At 37.3% G+C, this 25,385-nt stretch overlaps 2 protein-coding genes across 2 annotated transcripts; one reads left to right on the plus strand and one right to left on the minus strand.

Annotated features, from left to right (window-relative positions):
- Positions 1-2: 2 nt before the first annotated feature.
- On the minus strand, positions 3-19,455 carry LOC113240607 (ATP-dependent RNA helicase DDX24). The gene is made up of 12 exons (XM_026477944.1): positions 19,309-19,455; positions 18,717-19,143; positions 16,226-17,116; positions 13,746-13,898; positions 11,383-11,536; positions 8,063-8,240; positions 7,366-7,495; positions 6,455-6,587; positions 4,438-4,527; positions 3,429-3,540; positions 2,791-2,908; positions 3-196 (listed from the first exon to the last, which is right to left on the minus strand). Exons 1-12 carry the CDS (start codon positions 19,453-19,455, stop codon positions 3-5), a joined length of 2,727 nt encoding a protein of 908 aa, XP_026333729.1.
- A 995-nt stretch (positions 19,456-20,450) lies between these two features.
- Positions 20,451-23,836, plus strand: LOC113240610 (histone-arginine methyltransferase CARMER). Its single transcript, XM_026477947.1, has one exon. It carries the CDS (start codon positions 20,546-20,548, stop codon positions 22,106-22,108), a length of 1,563 nt encoding a protein of 520 aa, XP_026333732.1. The 5' UTR covers positions 20,451-20,545; the 3' UTR covers positions 22,109-23,836.
- Positions 23,837-25,385: the final 1,549 nt, after the last annotated feature.

The following is a 25,385-nucleotide window of genomic DNA, read 5'->3' on the forward strand; positions in this document are numbered from 1 at the left end:
TGTTAAAAAAAAGGATACAGGTCATCATCATCAACAATCATATCCATATCTCTAGCAGCTTTATCACGCCAGCTGAGAGCTTGCGTAGTTCTTCGTCGCTTTAGCTCTAGGACGTCGATTTCTCTCGCGACAGCGACTAGGTCCTTAAGAGGGGAGAGGGTTGTGGGGGAGATTGGAAAAGTCGGGAGGTCGGTGGCTGAAAAAAAAATTGAAAAAAGATTTATTTAGTTGTCCATGTTTGGATATATCGACCCCTCCCACGTAAAGTATCGTATGTCAAAATTGCCAAGTTTGCAGGGGAGCCTTTTAAAGTTCTGAATTCACTGAAATAAGCATAACACGTTACTTTAGATTTCTCACTTTTATTCGGCAAATCTCGTTACACACGTTGAGCATCATACAATCCTAGATATCGGTTAGATCCTCTATTCCCACCCCGATGAGCTATTAGATGATCATTCTATGTGAGTAACAAGCTTTAAAACACTCCCATGTAAACTTGGCAATTTCGACATACGATACTTTACGTAGGAGGCGTCGAATTATAGTGAGTGCAATATGCGGGGTTATTTATAAAATATTAATAACCTCCCAAGACTATGTTACTAACATCATAAACAACAATTTTTATTTTGTGCCTTTTAATAATTCATCAGATTTTTAACCAACTTCAAAAAAGGTTCTCAATTCGACTGGTTTTTTTATGTATGTTACGCGACATTTGTGAACCGATTTTGAGGAGTCTTTAGTAGTGGTCCCGTTTAAATTTGATGAAAAAATTCCACCTCTAAAGGTGGCAAACTAGGGGATGAATCCGGTTTCGCGCACTTTCCTGTAACCAATTTCAATAAAACTTGGCAAATAGATATAATTCCACGAACTTTTGAGGTCGGCTTTTTTATTACTCTGTACAGAGATTATACCGGGTGGAAATTTCTAATGCCACCTGGAGGAAAAGTACTCTAAATACTGGAGATAGAAATTTGTACTCAAAGGAAACATTCCTTTTTTTTTTAAAGAAAAAAGCTGCATTCATAGATTTTCGAAAATTTCTAGCAACACGCGGGAATCGAACCCGCTTTAATCTGAAAAAAATGCACCCTGCACTTTTATTGCATCGATCGATAGGGTTAATTATAAGAATAAAATCTCTCTCACAAAATTGGTTAATTAAATGAAAAAAAAAACCATGAAATCTTGAAACCATGGAAATGAAAAACCAAGAAATTTAAATCAAATTGTTCTTGATATGCCGTTTTTACGATGAGACAAATATGAAATTTATTTATTTATAGGAAAACTATCAGTACTTAGAAAGGATATGTAAAAACAATCAAATGGAAATAACAAGAGACAATCCATTTTCAAATGAAACATTCCATATTTAAATTACCTCATGCCACTGACCAAAGAGTCTGCATTACAAACATGAGCAAATTGCAATCTTCTTAATAGTACTTCGTCATTTTAATGGATAAATGACGTCAACGATAATTAACAAGTAATCTGATGGACCTTTGAGTAAAAGTGCTTTAACTTGACCCATTGAATTTATAACTCCAGATTTCATGGTTTGTAAGAGAGATTTCATCCTTATAATTGACACTATCGGTGGATTTAATAAAAGTAAAGGGTGCATTTTTATAAAGATTTTAGCGGGTTCGATTCCCGCGTGTGGCTAGCAATTTTCGAAAATCTTTGAATGCAGTATTATTTCTTTTTAAAAATAAAGAAACTTGTCCTTTAAGTAAAAATTTCTATGTCTAGTATTTAACGTACTTTCCTTCCAAGTGGCATTACAAATTTCCACCCTGTATACAGTGGCGGATTTTAGGGGCGACCAGTCGTGAGAAAAATTTCACTGATGGATAACAAGAAATAACTCAAAGTACCTAAATATTCTAAAGGCTCACGCACATTATGGCGGGCCGCACTGCACCGCATCGTGTAACAATAATCTTCCTAAATCACTTTCGTACATTTTATGTATAAAATATAGATATGTTACATATCTATAATGTAATGTAAATAATCACTACATAATGCCACTACCGCGTATGTCTGTCTGTCTGATCGCGATTAACTCAAAACCTACTAAGCGGATTTTCATGCGGTTTCCACCAATAGACAGAGGGCAGCCATTATAGTTAACTAAATTTCTGAACAGTTTTCGGTAAAAGTTGGCAATAAATTAAATTCATTACGTAGTCTAACAGTATATGATGAGTGCTGAGAAAGGGGCGGCTGGTATCCGCCACTGATTATACAACTATTATTAATACAAAGATCGAACGCTAGGAAGGCCTTTTTTTCCATAGCGCCATCTGTGAGAAATCTATGAAAGTTTTTTTACCTCAGCCAAGTTACGTCTATAGCTACCAGCGGCTGACTAGAGATGTCCCTTGAAATAATTGGAATATTAAGTTTTTTACTACAATGATATTCAATTATTTTTTGTGAAATTAAACTTGTTTGTAATAATAATTAATACAAAGGAACACTAAGAAAAAATTCGAATCAGTGCCTTGAGCATACCGTGCTTACGCTCTCCCCAACTGAAGTACCTCTCGTCTTACTGTTGTACAAAAATAAGAATATTTAAATAGACCGCTCTATCGTGATGTGTGCAAAACGTAGGAGCGGGGGTGGAGGTCGTCGGAAAGGACGCTTACACGTTGCAGCATCATTAATATTTTTGTATTCTAGCCCTTTAAAAATAAAAATGCAAGGTGGCTCCAATTATGTGTCTGGGAGTGTATAATAACTGATTTGTGGTTGTGATAAACTTACTCTTATTTAAAGTGCGACAGAGTTTAGTGTAGAGAAAAGCCTCAGCAGGTTCCATCATGAGGATTGTGAGGCCTTCCTTCGTGGCGCGCGCTGTACGTCCACTGCGGTGCACGTAGTTCTGCAACAAATTACATTACAATTACGATAACTGGGTGTGTGGGAAAAGGAGAAAAAAGGGGTATGAAATTAATCACTACAATTGATAGATTAGCTAGCACAATGCCGGTATGGTTGATTTATATTTGTAAGTATCTTTTCGTAATGATTTGGAAGAATAGTTTTTAAACAAATTAAATGACATTTCGATTTTATTTCTGGTTCACGCTAAATAAAATTTCAAAAGATATATCTAAACGGAACATAATATGAGCCTTCGAAATATATTTTTCAAATTTTTCAGATTTTTTCTGAAGTAATTTCCATTATTTTCAATTTTTCGGAAAATTACCCAACGGTATTTATTAGTGTCTCTATGATAATCAGGGATCGGAATAGGTAGAGTTTTTTTACCTAAACTTCGAGGAACATGTTGACATTACTGCTTGGCGGCAGAAATGGTGGCAATAGTTCCCTGGAAAAACTCTTTCACACGGAGCTCTATAGCTACTATATTATATCTATGTATGTTCATGCCTTACCTCAGCGGTCCGCGGTACTTGATAGTGAATGACGTGGTCAATATCGGGTATGTCCAGACCTCTCGCCGCCACATCAGTTGATATGAGCACGCCATGGGGATCATCGCGGAACCTATCAACAAACATTTGTTCTTTTTAAATGCTAAAAAAATTGAATTTCTGACGGCAGACTACTAGTACTACTAATAGTGATAAAAATATATACTTTTATTTAACCGACTTGAAAAACAGGAGGAGGTTCTTAATTCGTGGTTTTTTTTTGTATGTATACTTCGCGATAACTTCGGCATTTGTGAACCGATTTTGGTGATTCTTCTTTTGTTGGAAAAAGGGCACTTCAGATGTGGTCCCATTTAAATTTGAAGTAAACAATTTTCCACCTCTAAGGGTGGAATTCTACGGGTGAATGACTTTTGAGGTTGGTTTTTTTTATATATGCCAGACAGCCACACCAAACGTCTGGGGGTCTCCTCTCATTCTCCGTCTGACATCCGTCCGAAAAAATAACTGTCAAATAAGTAATACTCGACCAAATTAAAAGACGCATGATGCGAGTGAAGCTTCATACTTGACGTTGTCCTTTATTTTGGTCGAATATTACTTTTTTGACAGTTATTTTTTCGGACGGACGTCAGACGGAGAACGAGAGTAGACCCCCTGGTCTCAAAGTAGGGAATACCCTCTACTATGAGTAACAGAGCAATGGAATTCTGGGGCACAGATCAGAACCAATTTAAAAAAGTTCATTTCCCAAATTGGTTCTACCAGGAATCGAACACGAGACGTCCGCATCCAGCCCCCACAATATATAATAAATCTATCTAGATTTATTTTAGAAAATAGTGAAAACATTTAGTTATTCTCCAATCATAAAAAAAACACATTATAAAATAAGATCAAGTAGAGTATATTTATCTAAACTTTAAGGAATTAATGCACGTAGAATGGATAATACCTCCCTCTAAAATCTCGATAAATAGCACTGAACTATATTTAAGTAGAAATTTACCTTTCTAAATTTTTAAGTCGTTGTTTTTGAGGCAAGCTGGCGTACAACGGCAGCGGCCGGCATTTTAATATTGTGAATAGTTGCGACAATCTGTAATCAAAATATTTAAAAATATATATATTATAGCAGACAACCACAAATCAAGTCAAATTAAAATTCAGTGTTGCCATTTGAATCACTGTTGAATAACCTAGTTGTCCCTCAAAGGCTGCCACAAAAATAGCAATAAAAATCTGCCAGACAACCACATTAATCATAATTATTAATACAAAGGTACGTAACGAACACTTAGAAAAAATTCATTCGATCCGGCCGGATTCGTACCGATGTCTCCCAGCTAACCGTGCCAGACGTTATGCTAACTAAGCCACGGAATGAACGAACGAATTTTTATATGTGCTTGTTGTCGGATCTTTGTGTTTGGTGTTTAACGACTTTTTAGCCGTAGCGCCATCTATGAGAAATTTATGAAAGTATTTTGTCCTTCGGATCGAAGGAATTTTTTCTAACTATTCGGTCTTTATATTAATAATTATAACAAACTAGTGGAGTAATTTCACAAAAAAGAAAAATCGTGGTGGTGAACATCAGGCAATGAATAAAAACATAATCACACTAATTTTTTTTTTTTTTTAGCTTCAAATCTATTGAACTTATGTCAATCTGAAAATGACAAGAATATGTTATATAAGTAGAGCAACGTTACCTCTACAATACCATGCATAGATATCTGCACACATATTATATGCTCGTTGTGATGTGTTCAGGAACCGCATGTTATGACTGGCGAAATGGCGGCAAATAAATCTTTTCTCACGCATGTCACCCAGCCGTAGTTTTTATTTAACTTATAGATGAACTAGAATCGGCCCCAACTATCATATCGTTCGATATCAAGTAACGTGTGAGATTTGTCAAAATTGTTTGCTATTGACATTTCATTTCGAATAAAACCTCACCTCGATAAATATTAGAATTGAGGTCGAATCAAATTGTTTTGTTTTCGAAATTTGAATGTAATAATAAAATCGAATTTGATGATAATAGCAACAACATTTTCACAGATAAGAAATTTGTTCTAACAAAACAGTTTATCTTTACGCTGGTCATAATTTACGGTTTTTGAACACATCTTATAGGGTTTATGATATGTGTGTAGATAAAATACTATTTTTAAACAGACCAATGTCTCAGTCTGCCACGACCATGGGACCACAGGTCCTTTAAAGAAAGGTCCCGAAACGTTAGTTTGTTTGAAATACTTTGTTATCTCTGTCAGTTTCCTCTATAGCAGTCTATTTTTTAGAATGAGAGCTATACAGTTATTCACCATTTAATGTGCTCTTGCTACAATAGCCAAGTCAATCTTATTGGTAAACGTTCGCAAACAATGACGACACTCATGTATACTGTTGACAAAGTAGTAAAAGACAGCAGCAGGTGTTTTAGCCATGAGAGCATCACGTATCGAGTCCAGGACCCGGATTTAGAACTCTTCGATATCTTAATCGAATCTTTCGATTGGATATGGTTCTCGAATCGAAGGGTGAATCGGCGAATATAGATTATAAGAAAAATGAAATCCTTTTGAATACATTTTAATAATTGAATACATTTTGAAGACTTTAAAGGCCTAAAATGTAGGAATGCATTAGTCTCGCATTAAATAAATTAATAAAATTGAATTCAAAACGGTAAAAGATTTCTATCTATCATATTACATTCTTGCTTTGTAAACAATAGGACGTTTGTACCCTTTGCCGGTCGAGAAGTTCGAGTAATCGTACGGGTGTGACGTCATTTCGGTTCGGTTTCGAATACGACAGTTTGACGTTCGGTTCGGTTATTGTGAATAAAAATGAAAAGAAATCGTACGATATCTAATCGAATCGTTCGACAACAGAGTTATCGTGAGGTTCTGAATCGACCATTTTTCACAAAGCACCTTTTTTATGATACCAAACACGATCCTCGACTTTAAGAACGATTGCAAAAAATACTATTCTATAAATCTTACCTCTTAACGCATCCAATGGAGTTACAAAATACAATAGTCCTGCCCGGGTGTCGTTTTAATATATAATATAAATATGCGTCTTTGTGCTCAAGGGAGCATGCTATCTTGCTCTCTGTTAAGGTTTCGGCCGTGCCTGGAAAGAGATAGCGTGTATTTTATTAAAGAACTTCAAAAGTTATCAGTTTGCTCATGCAGTGTGATAGATGGGAAGGCGTCTAGTTAACAACGTAGAGTGAACCAGTAGAGCTTACCTGTTTCTGCTGCCAAGCAGTAACGTGAGCATTACTGCGTTCCGGTTTTAAAGAGTAAGGGTGCTGGTGAAATTACAGGCACATGGAACTTATGTGTCAAGGTCAAAAACTAGTCGCGCCTGTTTAATTTCTTTTTCTAAATATAATAATAATAATAACGCACACACTCGACATAGCCCCGCACTAGGGAAACCCTGTGTCGCGGGTGCCATGGACACACATAGACAACCACAAATTACACCCAAACTCACGAGAGAAATAAATGTAGGCCATACAAATATTTCTCCCGGCCCGGAAATCGAACCTGGGACCTCTGCGTGGCAGTCCGGCATGGTAACCGTTCGGCCACGGAGGCAGTTAAAAGGCAGTCAAGGTGACGGGCGCAGTGGCAGTGCCCCTCAGATCTTTGCGATGTAAAGCTGTGAGTGGCATTGCAACTGTTAAGGACAGGCGTATAGCTGAGAAGAGAGCCCGGATTCGAACCCACTACCAAGCTTGAGAGACAGTAGTTTAGACCACGTGCGTCTAACTGTCATGGCAAAATACGCTCTATTTATTTAGCTGTTAGCTGCCGCGCGAAATCTTTCTTTTCATATAACTGGGCGCTTAGGTTGCCGCGGCTACAATTGTCAGTGTGGTGTAACATACAAGTGAACTTACCTAAATTTTTAGTAGTAATATCCACGACCTTAGGGTCGGTCATTCCGATCATTTTGATCAATCTATGGATTTTTTGTTGCGGCGTCATTTTTTCAATTTTACGATTTATTATTTTTCCTCTCTTCGTCACCTGTAAAGAATACGAAATAAATAAGGACTCATGTTTGAAAATATTGTGTATAAGTAGAAAAGCCGTGGAAGAAAACTCAAAGAATTTTTTTTTAACAAACAACTTGTCAGTCTTCTTCATAAAGCCTCAAATACATTTAAGAGGCAATGTATACGCTTCTATAAGAATCCGATTGATTTTCAAAATTTGCCATTTACGAGGTTTCAAACTATTATACAACTTCTGCATACTTGGATGACAAAAATCTCTTTCAGGTAGGGTCTTTCAGGTATTCTCGATCTAAGATGTTTAAATTAAACATTGTAATGATAAATGTATTCAAATGTATATTTACAAAGAGCAACCCCTAGAGTTTCTTGCTCATTCTTCTCAGGGGAATCTGCCTTACGAATGAGCGGAAGAGTTTAATCAGTATGACAATTCCAAGTGTAATTTGATTACCTATGAAATAAAAATTATTTTACTTTACTTGACTCTCAAGGACCTCTACTTCTAACTAAACCCTTAGTGTAGCACCAATTAGCCTTAAAGTTCCGATGTAATGTAAAGACCTTTACACATTCTTACCTTCTTTCCCTTTATATGTGCCGGCAGCTCATGTACCATAGTTAGCGTGGCAGAGAAGACGAAATTCTGTCTCGAGCTTCGCCTATCGTCATCGACATTAAGGCGTTCGAGCAAAGGCTGCAGCTCTTCGAAGTGACCGCGTTCGATCATGCGGTCGGTCTCATCAATAGCTAAGAATCTAGAAGATATTTGTAACAAACTAGTGGAGTAATTTCACAAAAAATAATTGAATATCAATTCAATAAAAAAAAAAATTAATACAGTGAATAGCGACATCTCTCGCCAGGACTGGTAGCTGTAAAGGTACTAACTGGGTGATAAATCTGTAATAGATTTCTCATAGATGGCGCTACGACTAAAAAGTCGTTGAAAGCAGAACGACGCAAGCACATAGAGAAATTCGTGAGGTCCGTTGGTTCGTTCCGTGGCTTAGTTGGTATAGCGTCTGGCACGGTATGCAAGAAGACGTCGGTTCGAATCCGACCGGATCGAAGGAATTTTTCCTAAGTGTTCGATCTTTGTATTAATAATTATAACAAACTAGTGGAGTAATTTCACAAAAAATTATTGAATATGAATTCAATAAAAAAAATTAATTAATCTAGAAGATGTTTATTTTATTTTATTGGATGTACAAGGTACATTATTGCAGAGGCCGGGAATAAATTGCTGGACGAGTATGAGTATATATAACTAATAACTGCCTCCGTGGCCGAACGGTTACCATGCCGGACTGCCATGCAGAGGTCCCAGGTTCGATTCCCGGGTCGGGAGAAATATTTGTATGGCCTACATTTATTTCTCTCGTGAGTTTGGGTGTAATTTGTGGTTGTCTACGTGTGTGTCCATGGCACCCGCGACACAGGGTATCCCTAGTGCGGGGCTATGTTGAGTGTGTACGTTATTATTATTATTATTAGTTACAGTGTATTAATACTAGTCAAGCAATCCCCGTTCCCGCCGAGGCATATATAGAATTTTTCTCAATCAATGTGAGGAGATAATAAAAGACTAAACATAGGAAGAAATTTAACAGAAAAAGTAAAAAAAAGTTAAAAGTAATATTTAACGTGGTACGACAATTGTTTACAGAAAATGTTATTGTTTTTCCAGGCACATTAATAGTATTCGCTGAACGTCTGATGGCGTGTTTGAATGTGTATCTATTATACTGTTCGCTATCGCTCTTGTCACTAGCTCTCATTTACGCGACCAAAATACGAAATAAAAAGACTAAAAACGAAACGAATACCAAAACACTTTAGTTTAAATTACGTTACCACGATTTTCTTTATTTTAAGTAAGTGGTACAGGTGCGTATTTTTATTTCTCACAACCATGTACACTGGACAGTTGGCTATATGAGTTTTTCTTTTGCCTGTTCATTATTAGCAAGTAAATTTAAAAATTTAGAAAAGTGAACAGTAATGGATTTTCATAGGTACCTACTTAGTTTGCAGGCCGTGACCGGGAAGAAGTCGCACAGTCCATAAATGACAAACTTTCCGTGTTCGTTTTTTGAAAGCAATGAAAACATGTTTGAGAAAAAACTGTTCGCATTCAGTGCAACATGTCTGAGATACTATTTATAGTCTTAATCTAGATGTAGACCTAATGCTTGTATATACAGCGTTATTATGCGTAGTGTACATATTTGTATATGTATTATAAAAAAAGATGGCAAAGTTAGATTACAAACTTAAAACTAATGCGAATAAAGACTAACATAGACATTAATTCAGCAGTAATAATGAAAAGATGAGTCGAAATATTTGAGGAGATTGGTACGAATTCTACAAAGATTGTTGTCAAAAACATCAATATGACCTCCAGTTTCTCGACCCCTCCTAAAGTTCTGAATTCACTAAAATAAGCAAATTCAAATTCAAATTCATTTATTCAGATAACTATGATCCATAAGTGTTAGCAACAATTAAACTTATAATTAGGTTAGTACTTAAATTCTAGAACAGATTTTGTATTATTAATGAGATGCCGCATTATGGAACACTCACACCTAACTGCAATTGTCTTCAGGAGGCTGTTACCGCTGCCACGTATTCTGTTCAACAGAGATGCTGATATTTTGCACAAGACTGCTATGAAGCTATCCACACGGGTTTCAGCAAACATGGCAGTCGCACTGCAAAACCGCGGCAGCCGCATCAGCGTCCTGAAGGCGTTATTGTATTGCGTGCGCATGGCCCTAAGCGAGACTTGGGTCATACCACGTGACTTTGGCATTTCTCACTTTTATTCGGCAAATCTCGTTACTCACATAGAGTATTATAAAATCCTAGATATCGGTTAGATGATCTATTAGATGATCACTCTATGTCAGTATCAAGCTTTGGCGAATAAAACCGAGAACATTAAAACGCTCCCCTGTAAACTTGGCAATTTCTACATACGATACTTTACGTAGGAGGAGTCGTTCTGATATTAGTAAATCATTGTAGGTTCGGCACATTCCAATCACGGGGTTATAAAAGGGTGTATTATTTCGATAAATATTTAACACAAAGGTTTTGTTACGACGAAGATTAGGTTTAATATTAAAGTTAGTGTGAGATAGCAGACTAGGAGGAACAAGGTGACCGTGAATAACCTTATGCACGACAACAATATCCTGTACGTGATATTGGAATAAAATAATCCACTCAGTAGCTGGCCTGTCCGGGCCTATCCCTTGTTTCGGAAGAGGAGTCAACTAAGGTGGATGGCAAATTCAATCTTGCAACTTTCGTTGCTATTGTTGAGAACAAAAATTGCCAATGGATTTTTGTTTATATGTTTCCTAGGATATTATAAAATAGTATAACATAATATAGTACAATACAAGGGGCGGGAGAAAAGAGCGTGAAACAAAGAAGAGTGTTTCTCAAGTGAGAAGTCGATGGGTCGAATCTTTGAGACGGCATGTTATTTAAAAATTAGTAATATAAAACATAAAAAAATTAAAATCAAATTAATTAAAATTAATTTAAAAATAAATCCGCAAACAAATTAAAAATTGTTAGTGAATGTTTAGTAAGAACACATCTCGCTAATGGTGAAGAAAAAAAAACACCAAGATGAAACTTCCATGCACTGTGTCGATAAGGCTGTTGAAAATTTGGACTTTAATCCACAACCCATATTGGGCCAACAAAGGATTTAAACCCTCTCGTAAGAGGAGACACATGACCAGCAGTAGGACGTACAATGTGTTGGTTATCATACTATAAAACAAAACCACTTTTTCCATAGTGGGTAAAAATTGACTTAAAGGAATTTATGGATGGATATTGTTTATTATCGGAAATACCCTTGCAACTTACTTTACACAGTCCAACTGCTGCAAATGCGGCTGTCCCTGCTGCAGCAGCTGCCATAGTCGCCCCGGCGTAGCCACGACCACCTCGGGCCCGCACTGGAGCAACCTCTCCTGCTTCACTGACGCCATGCCACCCACTATCGTTGCTATTCTAATTCCTGGATTAATTCAATTTCATTTAAATATTACAATAATTTATTTAATAATTTATTTTTATTTTAAATACTACAATGCGTATTTATTCCATAACTTTTTTTATTAATTTATTATGTCCAATTGCCGGGGAAAGGTCTCCCCCAAAATCCTCCATTGCTCCCTGTCTTTAGCGATCTCCCACCACTCCCTCTCAAACCCGCTGTCTCTTTCCTTCCTCGGGCATCCAAGTAGTGAAGACGTTCACCCACTTCTCGGGTTGCATCCGGCTAACGTGACCCGCTCAACCCATAACATAACGTATTTTGAGAATATTTTTAATTTATTAAGTTTGAGCGTCACGGTTTTATGTAATAACTTAGCCACTAGATGGCGTTGGTGGCGATATTAGCAATATTACTAGCCAAAATGTATACTTTGAAAGTATATGCGATTGGAGGAATTCAAAATACATCTAAAATTCATATAATCTTTCAAACTAGACAAAAATAGTCTTCTTCCGCTTGAAACCCAGCTATGCAAACATACATAAACACAAACTTTTGTTGTTTATATTCGCAATCTTAATATCCTTGACATTATCGTTTAAATTGTCGTATTGTGACATTCTTCTTAAATTTAAGAAAGGTACTTGTCTGTGGAGTAATCGTTAACAATAATAAAATGTGTTAAGTCGGATTCACGTTACACCGTGCCGGGTCAGAAGTATTCTCTGATCCGGGCCGTCCACCGTGCGTGTGCGTTTATTTTTTATTTTCCACTTTTCTCTTGAGTGATACGGTTTTGTTATTAATGCAATTTTCACAACTTGATTTGGCAGCTATTGCAATAGCTCTTGATGACGAAGTATTGGAAACACAAATTGAGACTAGAAAAAGAGGATGTGTGTACATCCTGACTGGAGAAAACAAGAATCCGAAGGACAATTTGCCACGCTCTACAAAGATTTAATAGATGATGAGAGCATTTTGCGCTTGCGCTGTCGTCTACGTGAACGGGCCGTGTTGGAACCGGGAAAAAATACTCGACGCCGTGCCCCAATCTTGCCTCGGCCGTGGCCCGGACTAACATGAAATACATACAAAAACACCACACCAGCTATTCTCAAATCCGATTGTTCTCTCTCTCGCTGTACAATTGTCCATGTCTCACTACCATACAATGCTAACTCAAAATGTAATTTTTTTAATTTTTGCCTTTAATTCGCATTCCTTTAGACAGCTCGGATCTAACTCATTATTAATTGTTAATTGCTTTTCTATAGCGGAATTCAATAAACAGATTTATAAATAAATAACGCACACGTCTGAAATCCTGTATCATGGGTGCATTAGTCACACACAGACCACCAAACCAAGCACAGAACCCGGGAGCTATGCGTGGCAGAACAGCATGGCAACCGTTCGGCCACAGAGGCAGTTCAAAATTGTGAAAGATGTGTGCGTAAAGTCAAGCTAGTGTTGCCTAATTTCGTAGTGTGCGCATAGCGACATATGTATTAGTAATTAGCATTTTGTTTGCTAGCTTGCCCTGTCCTTCGCAAATGTGGCAATTTTTTAGTTTTAGAAATTAGAACTATGGATATCATTTTACCACAGTAAAAACATCATAATATTCAATAAAATAAATATTACACAATATGAGTTAGATAAATAATTTTACGAAAATATAAACACTTTTTGTGTGTTGCCTCGGACCCTCGATATTGTAAGTATATTTACTCATATGCACTAAAAACAGTCGGGTCAACAAAGTCAGGAGTGAGAGTATTAGGAGGCGAACCAAGGTAATCTTGACCAAGATTTGCTTTCAAAGGTAGATCAGGCAAAATGGAGATTGACAGGGCTTCTGTTGTGTGAGCAGGAAAAATGGAGCAAAGTAGTCACCAATTGGTACCCGCGTGATGGAAAACGTAACAATGGGCGTCAATATCAAAGATGGGAGGTTGTTGGAGAAGAGTAGCTCTTGATAGAGCGCACTGGAAAGATCTGGAGGAGGCCTATACCAATTGGCACACTGAGTTAAGAAATGTAATGTAAAAATTTAAATTTGCAATGTAAAATTGTAATGTAAAAAGTTTTTGTAGCTCAGCTTAAAAGGCTTAATAAATAAATAAATAAACTAAAAATAGTAATCAGCACAACTACAATAAAGCATTACACAGCTTTTGATCTATAATATCTATAGCCAAAATCACATGATATGTAGTTCTACCTGTATACTTAGCAGCCGCCTTCAGATGGTTGCTAATCTGTATGGCGAGCTCACGAGTTGGAGTCAATATAAGAGCGTACAACGGCTTGCCGGTCTTCGTGACCACAGGTGCTGGAATATCTATGTTGTCTATCACTTTTACGCAGCCAATACCTGCAAAACAATTACAGACAGAAAGATTTTATATAAAGTCAGGTTTCACTAGGACGCTACTCGTAACGTGTAAACACGTGATCCAATCGCTCTCAGACGTTGGCATCCAAGCAATACATTACAATACATTATTAGCATTCATGACTGATAAAACATCCCTTATATTTGAAATATAACTTTCAAATTTAAACTTATAATTTGTTATACTTTATGTTAAGATTAAGTATGTATATCATCATTACTAACTACAATTATCATAAATGTGAGTCAAATGGCCAAAGCTGCTATGTGCAAGTTAAAGTCCATCTGGCGTATCAAGAAAAGACTCCAACGTTACTAATTCGAGACTAAGGTTTATACTTGAGAATTGTGCACAATGAATGCATCAGAACGGAAATAACTAGACGCTTTCGAGATGTGTTGGAGAAGAATGCTCCATATACTACGGAACACACAATATGCTACCTGAGAATTCTGAAATATTTTGGTCATGTTGCTCACCGACAACCTGAAAATCTTGACTAACTGGTTGTGGTGGGTAAGGTGTGGTTATAGTGGGTAAATCCAATGGAGTAACCAAGTGATCGTGCTCAGTGGCCTCCCACTGCAACTGCAACGCAACTGCCATGAGAGACGCCGAAAACAGAACCAGATGGAAGGAAATCATCCATACAGTCTCGAACACATTTCAGGGACACAACCTTCCAATGAACATTACAATTGAGAAGAAGATATGTTTTGTATATTTTTTTTTTATTTTTTTTTATTTTATTGTGACTCGGCAAAATGACTGCACCGCGCCTGATGGAAAGTGCGAATACAGTCCAGAGATGAGAGTAACGGATGGAAAACACAAATATCTTCACTCCGTCACTATCATTTTGCCGGTCTGGCCAAATGCTTCTTCACACTACGTTTGAAGGACCCGAAGTTATAGAGGGGAGGGAATACATGCGCCGGGAGTTGGTTCCACAATTTGATGGTTCGGCATAAGAACGAATTGCCAAACTTTTTAGTGCGGGACGGTATTGAACTGACCGTCCAACTGTGGCAACGCAGTCCGGCACGGGTGGTCCGCTGATGGAAAGGAGAGGAAGGGATAAGGTTGAATAACTCTTCAGAGCACTCACCGTGGTACAGGCGATAGAATACGCTAAGAGACGCTATATCTCTGCGAAGCTGTAACGACTCCGCATCCTCAGTTACATGAGGATTGTTGACAACACGGAAGGCGTAGCGCTGCAGTCCATCTAGGGCATCGAGCAAGTACTTGGCAGAGCCGTCCCAAAGGTGCGAACAGTACTCCATGCTGCTTCGGACCTGAGCTTTATACAACAGGTATCGCAGCTCTGGAGTAAAAAATCGGTGCACCTTGTTCAAGATGCCAAGCTTGCGCGACGCGGTACAGATGACGCTCTCTATATAGTCTTTGTTGCTCATGTCCTTCCGGATGCTCATCCCCAGCAGGCTGAGCCTGTCCTGCAGCGTCAGCGTTGTACCCTGAAGATGGGGAAGTGGAAGGAATGGGGATTTTTTGGAACTGAACGCGCATACCTGGGTTTTCTTGGCGTTGAACTCAACCAAGTTTCGGGAGCCCCACGACGATATATGTTCCAAAACATATAAACAATAGCAACCGTGCACTGTGCTATCATCTGCATAGCAATGAATGTTGCCAAAAGGCAACAAGTCATTGACATGCAGAAGGAACAGCGTGGGCGACAGCACGGAGCCCTGTGGCACCCCAGCATTAACTGTCACGAGCCGCGAAGTGCCTCCGTCAACAAGGACACGCAATCTTCGCTCGCGCAGAAAGCCGGTGATCCACTCACAAAGGCGGCCGGGAAGACCATATGCCGGAAGCTTGGAGAGGAGACCACGGTGCCAGACCCGATCAAAGGCCTTAGCAATATCCAGACTTATCGCTAAGGTTTCGCCCTGTTTGTCGATAGCTTCACCCCAGAGATGCATTAGATACGCTAGAACGTCACCCGTTGATCGGTTCGGCCGAAACCCGTACTGTCGATCATTAAGAATGGAGTGACGTTCCAGGTGCCGGATTATCTGGATATTTAGAATCCGCTCCATCACTTTGCAGAGCACTGAAGTGACAGCTATTGGGCGATAGTTTGTCGGATCAGACCGATCTCCTTTCTTGGGGATAGGTTGCACGTTGGCCTCCCTCCAAGCTAGGGGCACGTTACCAGATTGGTATGAGAGGCGGTATATATATAAAGATCAAATATGAATATTATTATTACTAACTGAACCTATCACCATAGTGAGTATTTTACATAAATTACGATATAGAAATAAAGCTAATATACCTCCTTCATCTTCAATCATTGCTTCATCTCCCTCATCTCCGGAATCTTCAATTTCTTCCCCAGAGTCTTTGTCGTCATTCTCCAATTCACTACCACTTTCATCATCATTATTTGCATCAGATTCTTCACTGGTTTCATTTTCAGATAAATCATTTTCATTAGAATCATTGGGACTATTAGATCCATTATCTTCATCTTCTGAGATGTCATTATCTAATACTTCTACACTTTCATTATCATCATCTGATTTTATATTATCATTAAAATTGGAGGTATCATCATCACTACTGCTATCAGCTAAATCATCAGAGTCCAACATATCGGATAAATGAATGTAATTATCATCACTTCCATCACTTTCATCAAATTCTTCAGATGCATCTCTTTTTATTAGAGGCACTTCTATTTCCTCTAAATAATCATCATCATTGGATGGTAATTTAGTTACTTTTGTTTTATTTATTATAATTTTATTGCCATTCGTTTTAGCTGATTGTACTCTATTATCATTTTGTTTTATTTTGTTTCTGGTTTTAGCAATATTTTTGAGTTTAACAGAATTTGTTTTATTGTTATTTAACTGGTTTTCTTCTTCATTTTCTGCTTCACTATCTTCAGCGGTACTGTACCCTTCTTCAAATGATTCTTTGAGTTTAGGGGCTTGTTTATCATTTTTATTATCTTTTTTATTGATAATCTTTTTCATAGGTTTCTTAATCTCTGGTTCCTTTTTCTTTTTATTAGAAGTCTTTTTATATGGTATATCGTAAACATCCATACCCTTGGCTTCAGCTTTCGCTTTTAGGCTCATGATTCCGGCCAAGATTGGGAGACCAAATGCTAGAGTCTTACCACTACCGGTCTCTGCTGCACCTAGAATATCTCTACGGCCTGAAAAAATAATGAAGAATATTTTTTTGCAGAAATTAACCACAATTTCCAAACTAGCTCAACTGTTAGCACTGCGATTAAGGAGATCCTGTATTCGGTTTCTGGTGTTACCAACTTGGGAAAAACAATTTTTCTAAATTGTTTCTGGATTGGGTGTTCAAGGTAGTGCCCTAGACATACTTTATGTGTTTATTGAGCCTTCTATATCCAAGGACAGCCTAATGCACATGCCATTGTTAGTTATTAAGACAACAAGTACGACAAATAATTAGTACCACAGCTTGATTTATTAAATATTGCTATAAGTGTTACATACAGGTGATAAAAAAATCACTGTCATTTTTTTTCCTGTGCATAAAATTCCGTAATACAACACATTAGTGAAAAAGAATACTAATAAAAGATCCCATTGCTTTGCTTTTTAAAAATGTCAATATTTCCTAATGACTTCTAACATGTGGTTTCCTTAAATTTAGTAAATAATAATCGGTTCTTCGAGCGACTGGCGCCGCCACGTCTGGCCCTCGCGCGACATCAAATCGACGCAAACGCATACGAATTGCAGTCGTCGTTGCGTACCAATGCATTCCCACCGGGAGTATTACGAAATGGTTTATGTTTATATAAGTGTAAAAGTGGTTGGAGTCTTCTGGAAAGCTTGAAGAGTCTATGCGGTGGAGAGCGTCTACGAGCTCAAGGCTTGGCGGATCAGTATATTGGCCTCCCACGTCACCTGATCTCACTCCATGTGATTTTTATTGGGGCGAAGTTAAATGCCGAGTGTAATGTCAACGAAACCCAAAGCCGTGATACATATGACTTCACGGTCACTTTAAAAAATGACCATGCAATATTGCGAAAATTACGGAGGGACATTATTAAACGCGCTAGACTGTGTTTACAGTGGACTACATTTTGATTATTGAAGTATTGCTGACTGCATTAAGTTTTTGATTTCAAATTTTTTTTTGTTTGTTGCACTCTTTGGGGGAGGCCTATGCTCAGCATTGCAGTGATAGATAATTGTACATAAGTTCATTGCAAATTTTGAAATACGCCTGAATACAGTAGTACCTACATGTAACGTAACAATTTCCACCTGTTTTAACAAAAACTTCTGTATTTTGACAGTCCAAAGCTTGTAGAAAGTATGAAGGAAAAATTGCAATTCAATTTATTACAAGCAAATAAATTAAAATACCAAACAACCACAGCAATTAAATTACCTGGCAAAGAATCCGAGGCCTCATCATCGCACCCACAGGGCTAGCCATTCGGCTACCGAGCGAGGTAGACAATAGATAAACTCACACGCTGACTCCGCCCACTGATTGTTGCTACGGCAACCGCTCCATTGTTGTCAGGTAACAATATTATGCACAACTTACCAGAAAACTTTGAGATGTCATAACTTATTTATTTGTCAAGTATTTTAAAAAAGAACCAAACACTTATTTTTTATTTCCATTATACAGTATGTTCCTTTAAAATGGTCAGTGGTTTTTTTATCACCCTGTATGGCAACATGATGATTATAAAAGATATTTTTAATTGATTTATGTGAGAACAACTAAGTAATTATAATAGATTATAAAATTACCATGAACAGCAGCAGGCAAAGTTAACTGCTGGATTTTAGTAGGCTGTTTGAAACCCAACTCGGCTAAAGCTTTTAATATAGGTTCAGGCAATTTGAACTCGGCCCAAGTTAACATGTCTTCTGGAGTCAAATTTGACTCATTCTCTTCAGTGCGTTCACCAAGTCTCGCTTTGTTTTTACTCCTTTTCACATTGTTAGTACTCGCCGTTGTGTTTACGGGTTTTATAGAGTTCTTTTCAGGTTTATTGCTCTTACATATCTTATTTTCATTACTATACGTAAAAACTTTAAAAATTTTATTATTCAGTGATGGAGTAGCAGAATCACAATTTTCTACTATAAAACCGTTAGATAGTTTCACTTTCTTGTTTGGTATTTCATTTTCGGGTGCATAATTTGGGATTTTACGTTTATTTTGAACCTTTTTCTGAAATATATACACATTACGACAATAATATTTTGAAGACAAATATGATGGTTTATACAAGGTTTCTCGTCGTAAAAAGGATTGAAATAGATTTTAAACTCTCAAAAAGGGCTCTTCAAAAAGCTACATTGCTAATAAAACCGTTAAAAGTAAGAATAGAAATACCTTTTTCGGGCGTTTACTTTCCTTATCCATGCCATAAGTTGTACACTCTTCTAAACCTACAAACCCTTGCAAATTCTGTGTGACAGATGCAGGGAAACCCTCTAAAGCAACAGTATTCCATTTTAAGTTCTTTAATTTTTTACTCATTATTTTAAAATGTTTAATTTAATCCACAAAATAACAATGCGTGTTTTCTAACCTAAACACGTGTTTTTGACTTTGACGTAAAGACAGAGCGCTCAAAACTTACAAACCATTTAACCATAGATGATACACTATACATCATCATCATCATCATATCAGCCGGAAAACGTCCACTGCTGAACATAGGCCTTTCCCAAAGATTTCTGGACCAGCCGATCGGACACGATGATGATACACTATAATATGCATTTAACTGAGAAGTATTTCAATTTATACAAACACATTTAGACAAATCATGAAAACTATTAAAAAGCAAACATTTTCAATAAAACATGTGAAACATAAAAAAGTTATTGTAGAAAACTTAATACTGGTGAATGTACGGGTCAAGAGCACTTCAAACTTTACACTTAAGACTTAAATCCAATTTTATGCCGCTTACGATAAAAACGGTCTAAAGTGCAAAGTGTCAAGCTTGATGTACTCTTGACGTACGTACAGGGTCAAGAGAACATCGAGCTTAACACTTAAGACTTACATCCATCTCTATGCCGTTTACGATACGAACGGACCAAAGTACATACAAAGTGTCATGCTTGATGTGCTTTTGACTTACAAATAATTGTATAGATTTATTTTCAAACGTTTCCTTCCACCTTAATGTGTAATCGATATATCGATAAATACGACAATTTAATATAAATTGATAATCAAAATGAAATTGTTCATGTATATTAGTCTTAGACTATTCCTTTATTTTTTTCCATCCTTTATGATATCAGTAGATATTATATCAAAGTACTGAAAAGAAAATAATAATAAAATATTCTTGCTTTATGTTTTTAAAGTATGTACCGTACATGAAACCAGATGATTTCTTGAAATCGACAATAATTTTAAGGTACTCTAGTGTTGTAAAAAAAGTAAAAATAGCACGCTGCAGCCGTGACCAAAGACAAAAGAGGGACAAGTTTGTGAGTGATCGATTTTACCGGCCTCCGAAAAACTTCTCAAACGCCATATTTCTTTGTTACCCGTACGCGTGTGAACAAAACCTTGACGGCAGGGTCGCGTCCTCGCCCAAATCAAAGAAATGGCGAACACATTTCGCGCCGTGGCGGTGTCCACCGTCAACAATGACGGGGCACTGACGCCGCGCTTCAATTTTCCCACGAACGTAAACGTGGATTACGATCCTCAGGGGTTGAGTGTAAAGGTGATCCGTTCCGACCCCGTGCTAGCCCAGGAAGTGCTCGAGTTCCCCGTGCATAGTCAAAGTGAGTGTTCGCGAGTGGCCGCTCAATCGTACATTTTCACGATAGACAATGAAACACTGTTTTTCAAGTTCGCGTCTGATGTTGACTGTCAGAGCTTCCACCTTCTGGTTACGAAGGTTAAGGCGGGGCGATCGTCGTCTGTGTTCACAGTGCGCACTGAGGACTCATCGGCCATGCAGTATTTTCAGTTCTATGGTTACTTGAGTCAGCAGCAAAACATGATGCAGGATTATGTGAGGACCAGTACTTATCAGCGCGCGATACTATCTAACATCAACGACTTCAAGAACAAAGTGATTTTAGATGTGGGGGCGGGCTCAGGTATTCTATCTTTCTTTGCTGCCCAGGCCGGTGCAAGAAAAGTGTATGCCGTCGAGGCGAGTAATATGGCACACCACGCACAAGCTTTGGTTCGCGCCAATGGTTTACAAGACCGTATTTCTGTCGTCGCGGGGAAAATTGAAGAAATAGAACTACCAGAGAGTGTAGATGTAATTATTTCCGAGCCAATGGGTTACATGTTATATAACGAGAGGATGTTAGAGACGTATCTTCATGCGAAAAAGTGGTTGAAACCGAATGGTAATATGTACCCTACAAGAGGAGATCTTCATATAGCTCCGTTTACAGATGATGCATTGTTTATGGAGCAGTACAACAAGGCGAACTTTTGGTATCAAAACTGTTTCCATGGAGTAGATTTGAGTGCCCTTCGCACTGCAGCAATGAAAGAATATTTCAGACAGCCTATTGTAGACACATTTGATGTACGTATTTGCATGTCACGGTCTGTAAGACATGTTGTTGATTTCCTAAATGCCAATGAAACTGACTTACATCGAATTGAGATCCCATTTAGATTCGAGCTGACACAGTCAGGTACTTGTCATGGGCTCGCCTTCTGGTTTGATGTTTTGTTTGCGGGCAGCATGCAGCACATTTGGTTATCCACTGCCCCTACTGAGCCGTTAACTCACTGGTATCAAGTTCGTTGTCTTCTTGAGACACCTATATTTGCTAAACAAGGACTAGCATTGGTAGGACGTGTATTACTGCTGGCTAATAAGAGACAGAGCTACGATGTAACAATGGAGGTGAGTTTAGAAGGAACAAATATATCATCCTCTAACACTTTAGACCTGAAGAATCCGTACTTCAGATATACGGGAGCTCCTGCGGCGCCTCCTCCTGGCGTTAACACTACATCGCCAAGTGAAGCATATTGGAACTCTATGGATACGACGGGATCACTCAGCAATGGCCAGGGGGTGATTTTAACTGATGGCACACAGCAGTACTGTCCGACTCAGATCAAGACAGTGATGTTACAGGAGGAATTCATCAAGAGAATCGGGATTAGTCAAAATGGTGACATATAATCCGCGAAGTCGCGCCGTGCGCGCCTTAGGGCTATAAGGAACCGTCGTAATCGGTTGTGAACAATCTTCCGTTCAGACTATAGTGTGTAAGCAGACTTATTTATTTCAAGACATCACAGTGAACATTTCATAGTCGAGTAATCATGATGAAGCGATGCAGGCCTTCTAAATTTAAGTGACACGCAGTAAGAACACTAAGCGCCTTTTGGTAGTTTTGTTTTTAAAGTTTGACGCTTACTAGTGTAATATTGTTTGTAATATAGTCTGTCTGGTATTCGTAGGAAATGAAAGCAATAACAAGTTCATACCAGTGATTTTCATAACATAGGAATCTCTGAGTAGTAATCTTTTAAGGTATTTTCGCTTGATGGAATTATGACTTCCATTTGAAATTAATACAATTGTGTATGTTAAGGGGTGTATTATACGTTGTGACATTGAAGTGTAATTATGCATTTTAATTTGAAATTACCATTGATCTAAATCACAATGAGGCCACAGGACAAGTAGGAAAGGATATAACACAGACTATAACGTGTTCTAGTTAAGTAAACTATTGTAAATATGCCTCTGAGAATTTTAGCAACAAAACTTTCCAAAAAGCGTTAATTAGTTAATTCGGCAGCTCAGAAGCTGGATTGGTTGGTTTAACTTGATATTTGAGCTGTAAATCGTAATGTAGGATGGCTGAGTACGTGAATTGACGACATGGTGAATATTTCGATTTACAATAATGCCAACACCCGAAGGTTATTACTTTGTGGTGTTCAATTGTACAGTAGCATATCACCCTGATCAGCATCATCACTTGCCTTCAGTTGGTATTGAGGTTTGACTCTTGCCTATATATTAAAAAAACATTGTATGTGTTCACCTGTTGATGTATTACAAGTAATGATCATGGTATAATTATTATTAAGGCATAATTATTAAGTTCAAATTACTAGGAATTCATATGTGTTACCACAATGTCAGAAAAGCCCTTTCGACAGCACCCTTACCTTACTCACATTACTGCTTGATGGCAGCAATAAGTAAGGTGGCAGTACTTCCCTGGACTAACTCATTCACAAAGAGCTCTACTGCTACAAAAGTAGCAATACAATCTAGGGTATATTTTATGTTTGTCTGCAGTGAGTGTAGGGTCAGCATTGCCTGGACAAAGTTGATTTTGCGTAGAGATTTTGGACAAAATTTGCAGAGTTTTGTCAAATGGTGGGCCAAGTCTGTTTGTGTAATTTATTTGCATTCTTAGCAACATAAGCCATAAATTCACTTATTCTACACAACTTAGGGTTTGAAGTTGTTTTAAATAGGGTGTAAATGCAATTGATTGACACAATTAGATATGGTCCACCAGTTTAAATTTCTTGTGCAGTCCCCTCTATGCATACTTTGCCTGTAACATAAAGAAAGGTATTTCAACTAGTTGAGCTTATTTTTCAAAATTTTCTGTTTTGTATCCTCAGTCGATTGATAACAAACGATATAAAGATAATTTAAGGTGATAACATGTAAAGGAAAGTATTCATCACATCGTCATAATACTTGACATATTTATCAAGTTAAGTCAATCGGAAGATAAGCATTAATCTTAGTGGAAGTACATACATTTAGGGTAAGCAATAAATGCTGAGGTTTAATGAGTCTAGTCCCAATATTTCCTGTTGAAGTTCTACACCTAGCTTTTTTTAAGTGGAAAGCCAGTAAAATTAACTTTACTGTATTTTAATATATCAACTGTAAACTGGCAACTGGTACTATCTCAATTTTGACAACTTGACAGGTGAAGAAAAAATCATTTATATATATAGCATCTGGTTTATTAAATAAAAATACGTAGTGTACATACATACATGTGTAATAATAAAAATATCTAAAAACTACGTATTTTTATTATGATGCTATATAAATGACGAAACAATTTTTTTCTTCATGCAGTTCAGTTGTCAAAATTAAGATAGTGCCAATTGCCAGTTCACATTTGATATGGTGTCCCAAAAGTTCTCGCAAACAAGAAAATACTCCCAGAAGACTCCATCAGGGAACAACTAACAACTTGAATGGAAATAATGAGGCTAGATGGTTTAATGATAATGCTTATCATTGTCAATACTCATGTATCGTTAGAAAGGCTCAATCATTTAATTAGGTAATGGTTACTAAGATTTTGGGGAAGGGATGGTTTCGAAATCGCTTTGTCCATAGGAAGAAAACTTTTGGAAAATTTTATATCATTTTACAGGGGCACTCGACTTGTAAAACTGATAATCAGAAAGGAAGACAGTAAACCCTAAGATTCAGTACAATGAGATCACCTGAAGGCATCATACTGTTCTCAGAAGCACTATGTAATTTTTTTATATTTCGAAGTTTCTGTACTATAATTGAATCTTACCTTCGCAATTGGGAATGCGGTTTCGGAAACATCTTTCGGGTTTCGATGATTGTTTATAGCAGGTCCAGTTGAAAAAAATATTGAAAACGTAAGCATTGATTAATGTTTCTGTCTGCCAATGGTTATACATTTTGTAATTTCGTGTTCTCTATGAGGCGCTTAATTCTGTTTGGCGCCCAATTTCATTTAAACGACATTTACTTGATCTCCTAAGAAAGCTAGAGACCATTGATCCGTTATAAAATATTTTCCAGTTTCAGATTTGTTACTCGCATTTTTTGCGCCATAAAGATTTAAGTGCCTTGTCATTTTTATACATGACTACACTTACAGAATAATTATGTATTTGTTTCTTTTTTGTAAATATAGTGTAATGCAGATTTTTTCAGTTTTTCTAAATACAATGGTAAATAAATCAGTATTTTTCGTGTTCCATCACATTTTTGCTGTAGTACGAGTATCATCATATCATAATATTAGTTCATATCGTGTATTCAGCAGTAAATAAACATAGGTGTATTAAATTTTGCCTACCTTCAATGCGCAATAAGGGACATTGCTTTTATTTTCTCACATTCAATGTATACTTTGTACTTGTGGTGCTGATTAATATTTTTGAGCTGTGGTTAGAAATAATCAGAATTAAGACCGTCTTTCGTACATTTTCTGAGTTTATCTATGCACAAAATTTAAATAGATTTATAAGACGTGACTACCTCATGATATGGCAGACGGAATTTGTAATTATCGCATGACAATTATCGATTAAATAATCATCACAAACATTTTAGACGTAGCTTCGATAGTCAGAAACGTCGGTACTGTAAGATAGTGGAAATTGTAGCAATAACTTCATTAACTAATTATGGGTAGGTACTG

Source organism: Hyposmocoma kahamanoa, unplaced genomic scaffold (genome assembly GCF_003589595.1).
Source record: "Hyposmocoma kahamanoa isolate Upper Pololo Valley unplaced genomic scaffold, ASM358959v1 159, whole genome shotgun sequence".
Lineage (NCBI taxonomy): Eukaryota > Metazoa > Arthropoda > Insecta > Lepidoptera > Cosmopterigidae > Hyposmocoma > Hyposmocoma kahamanoa.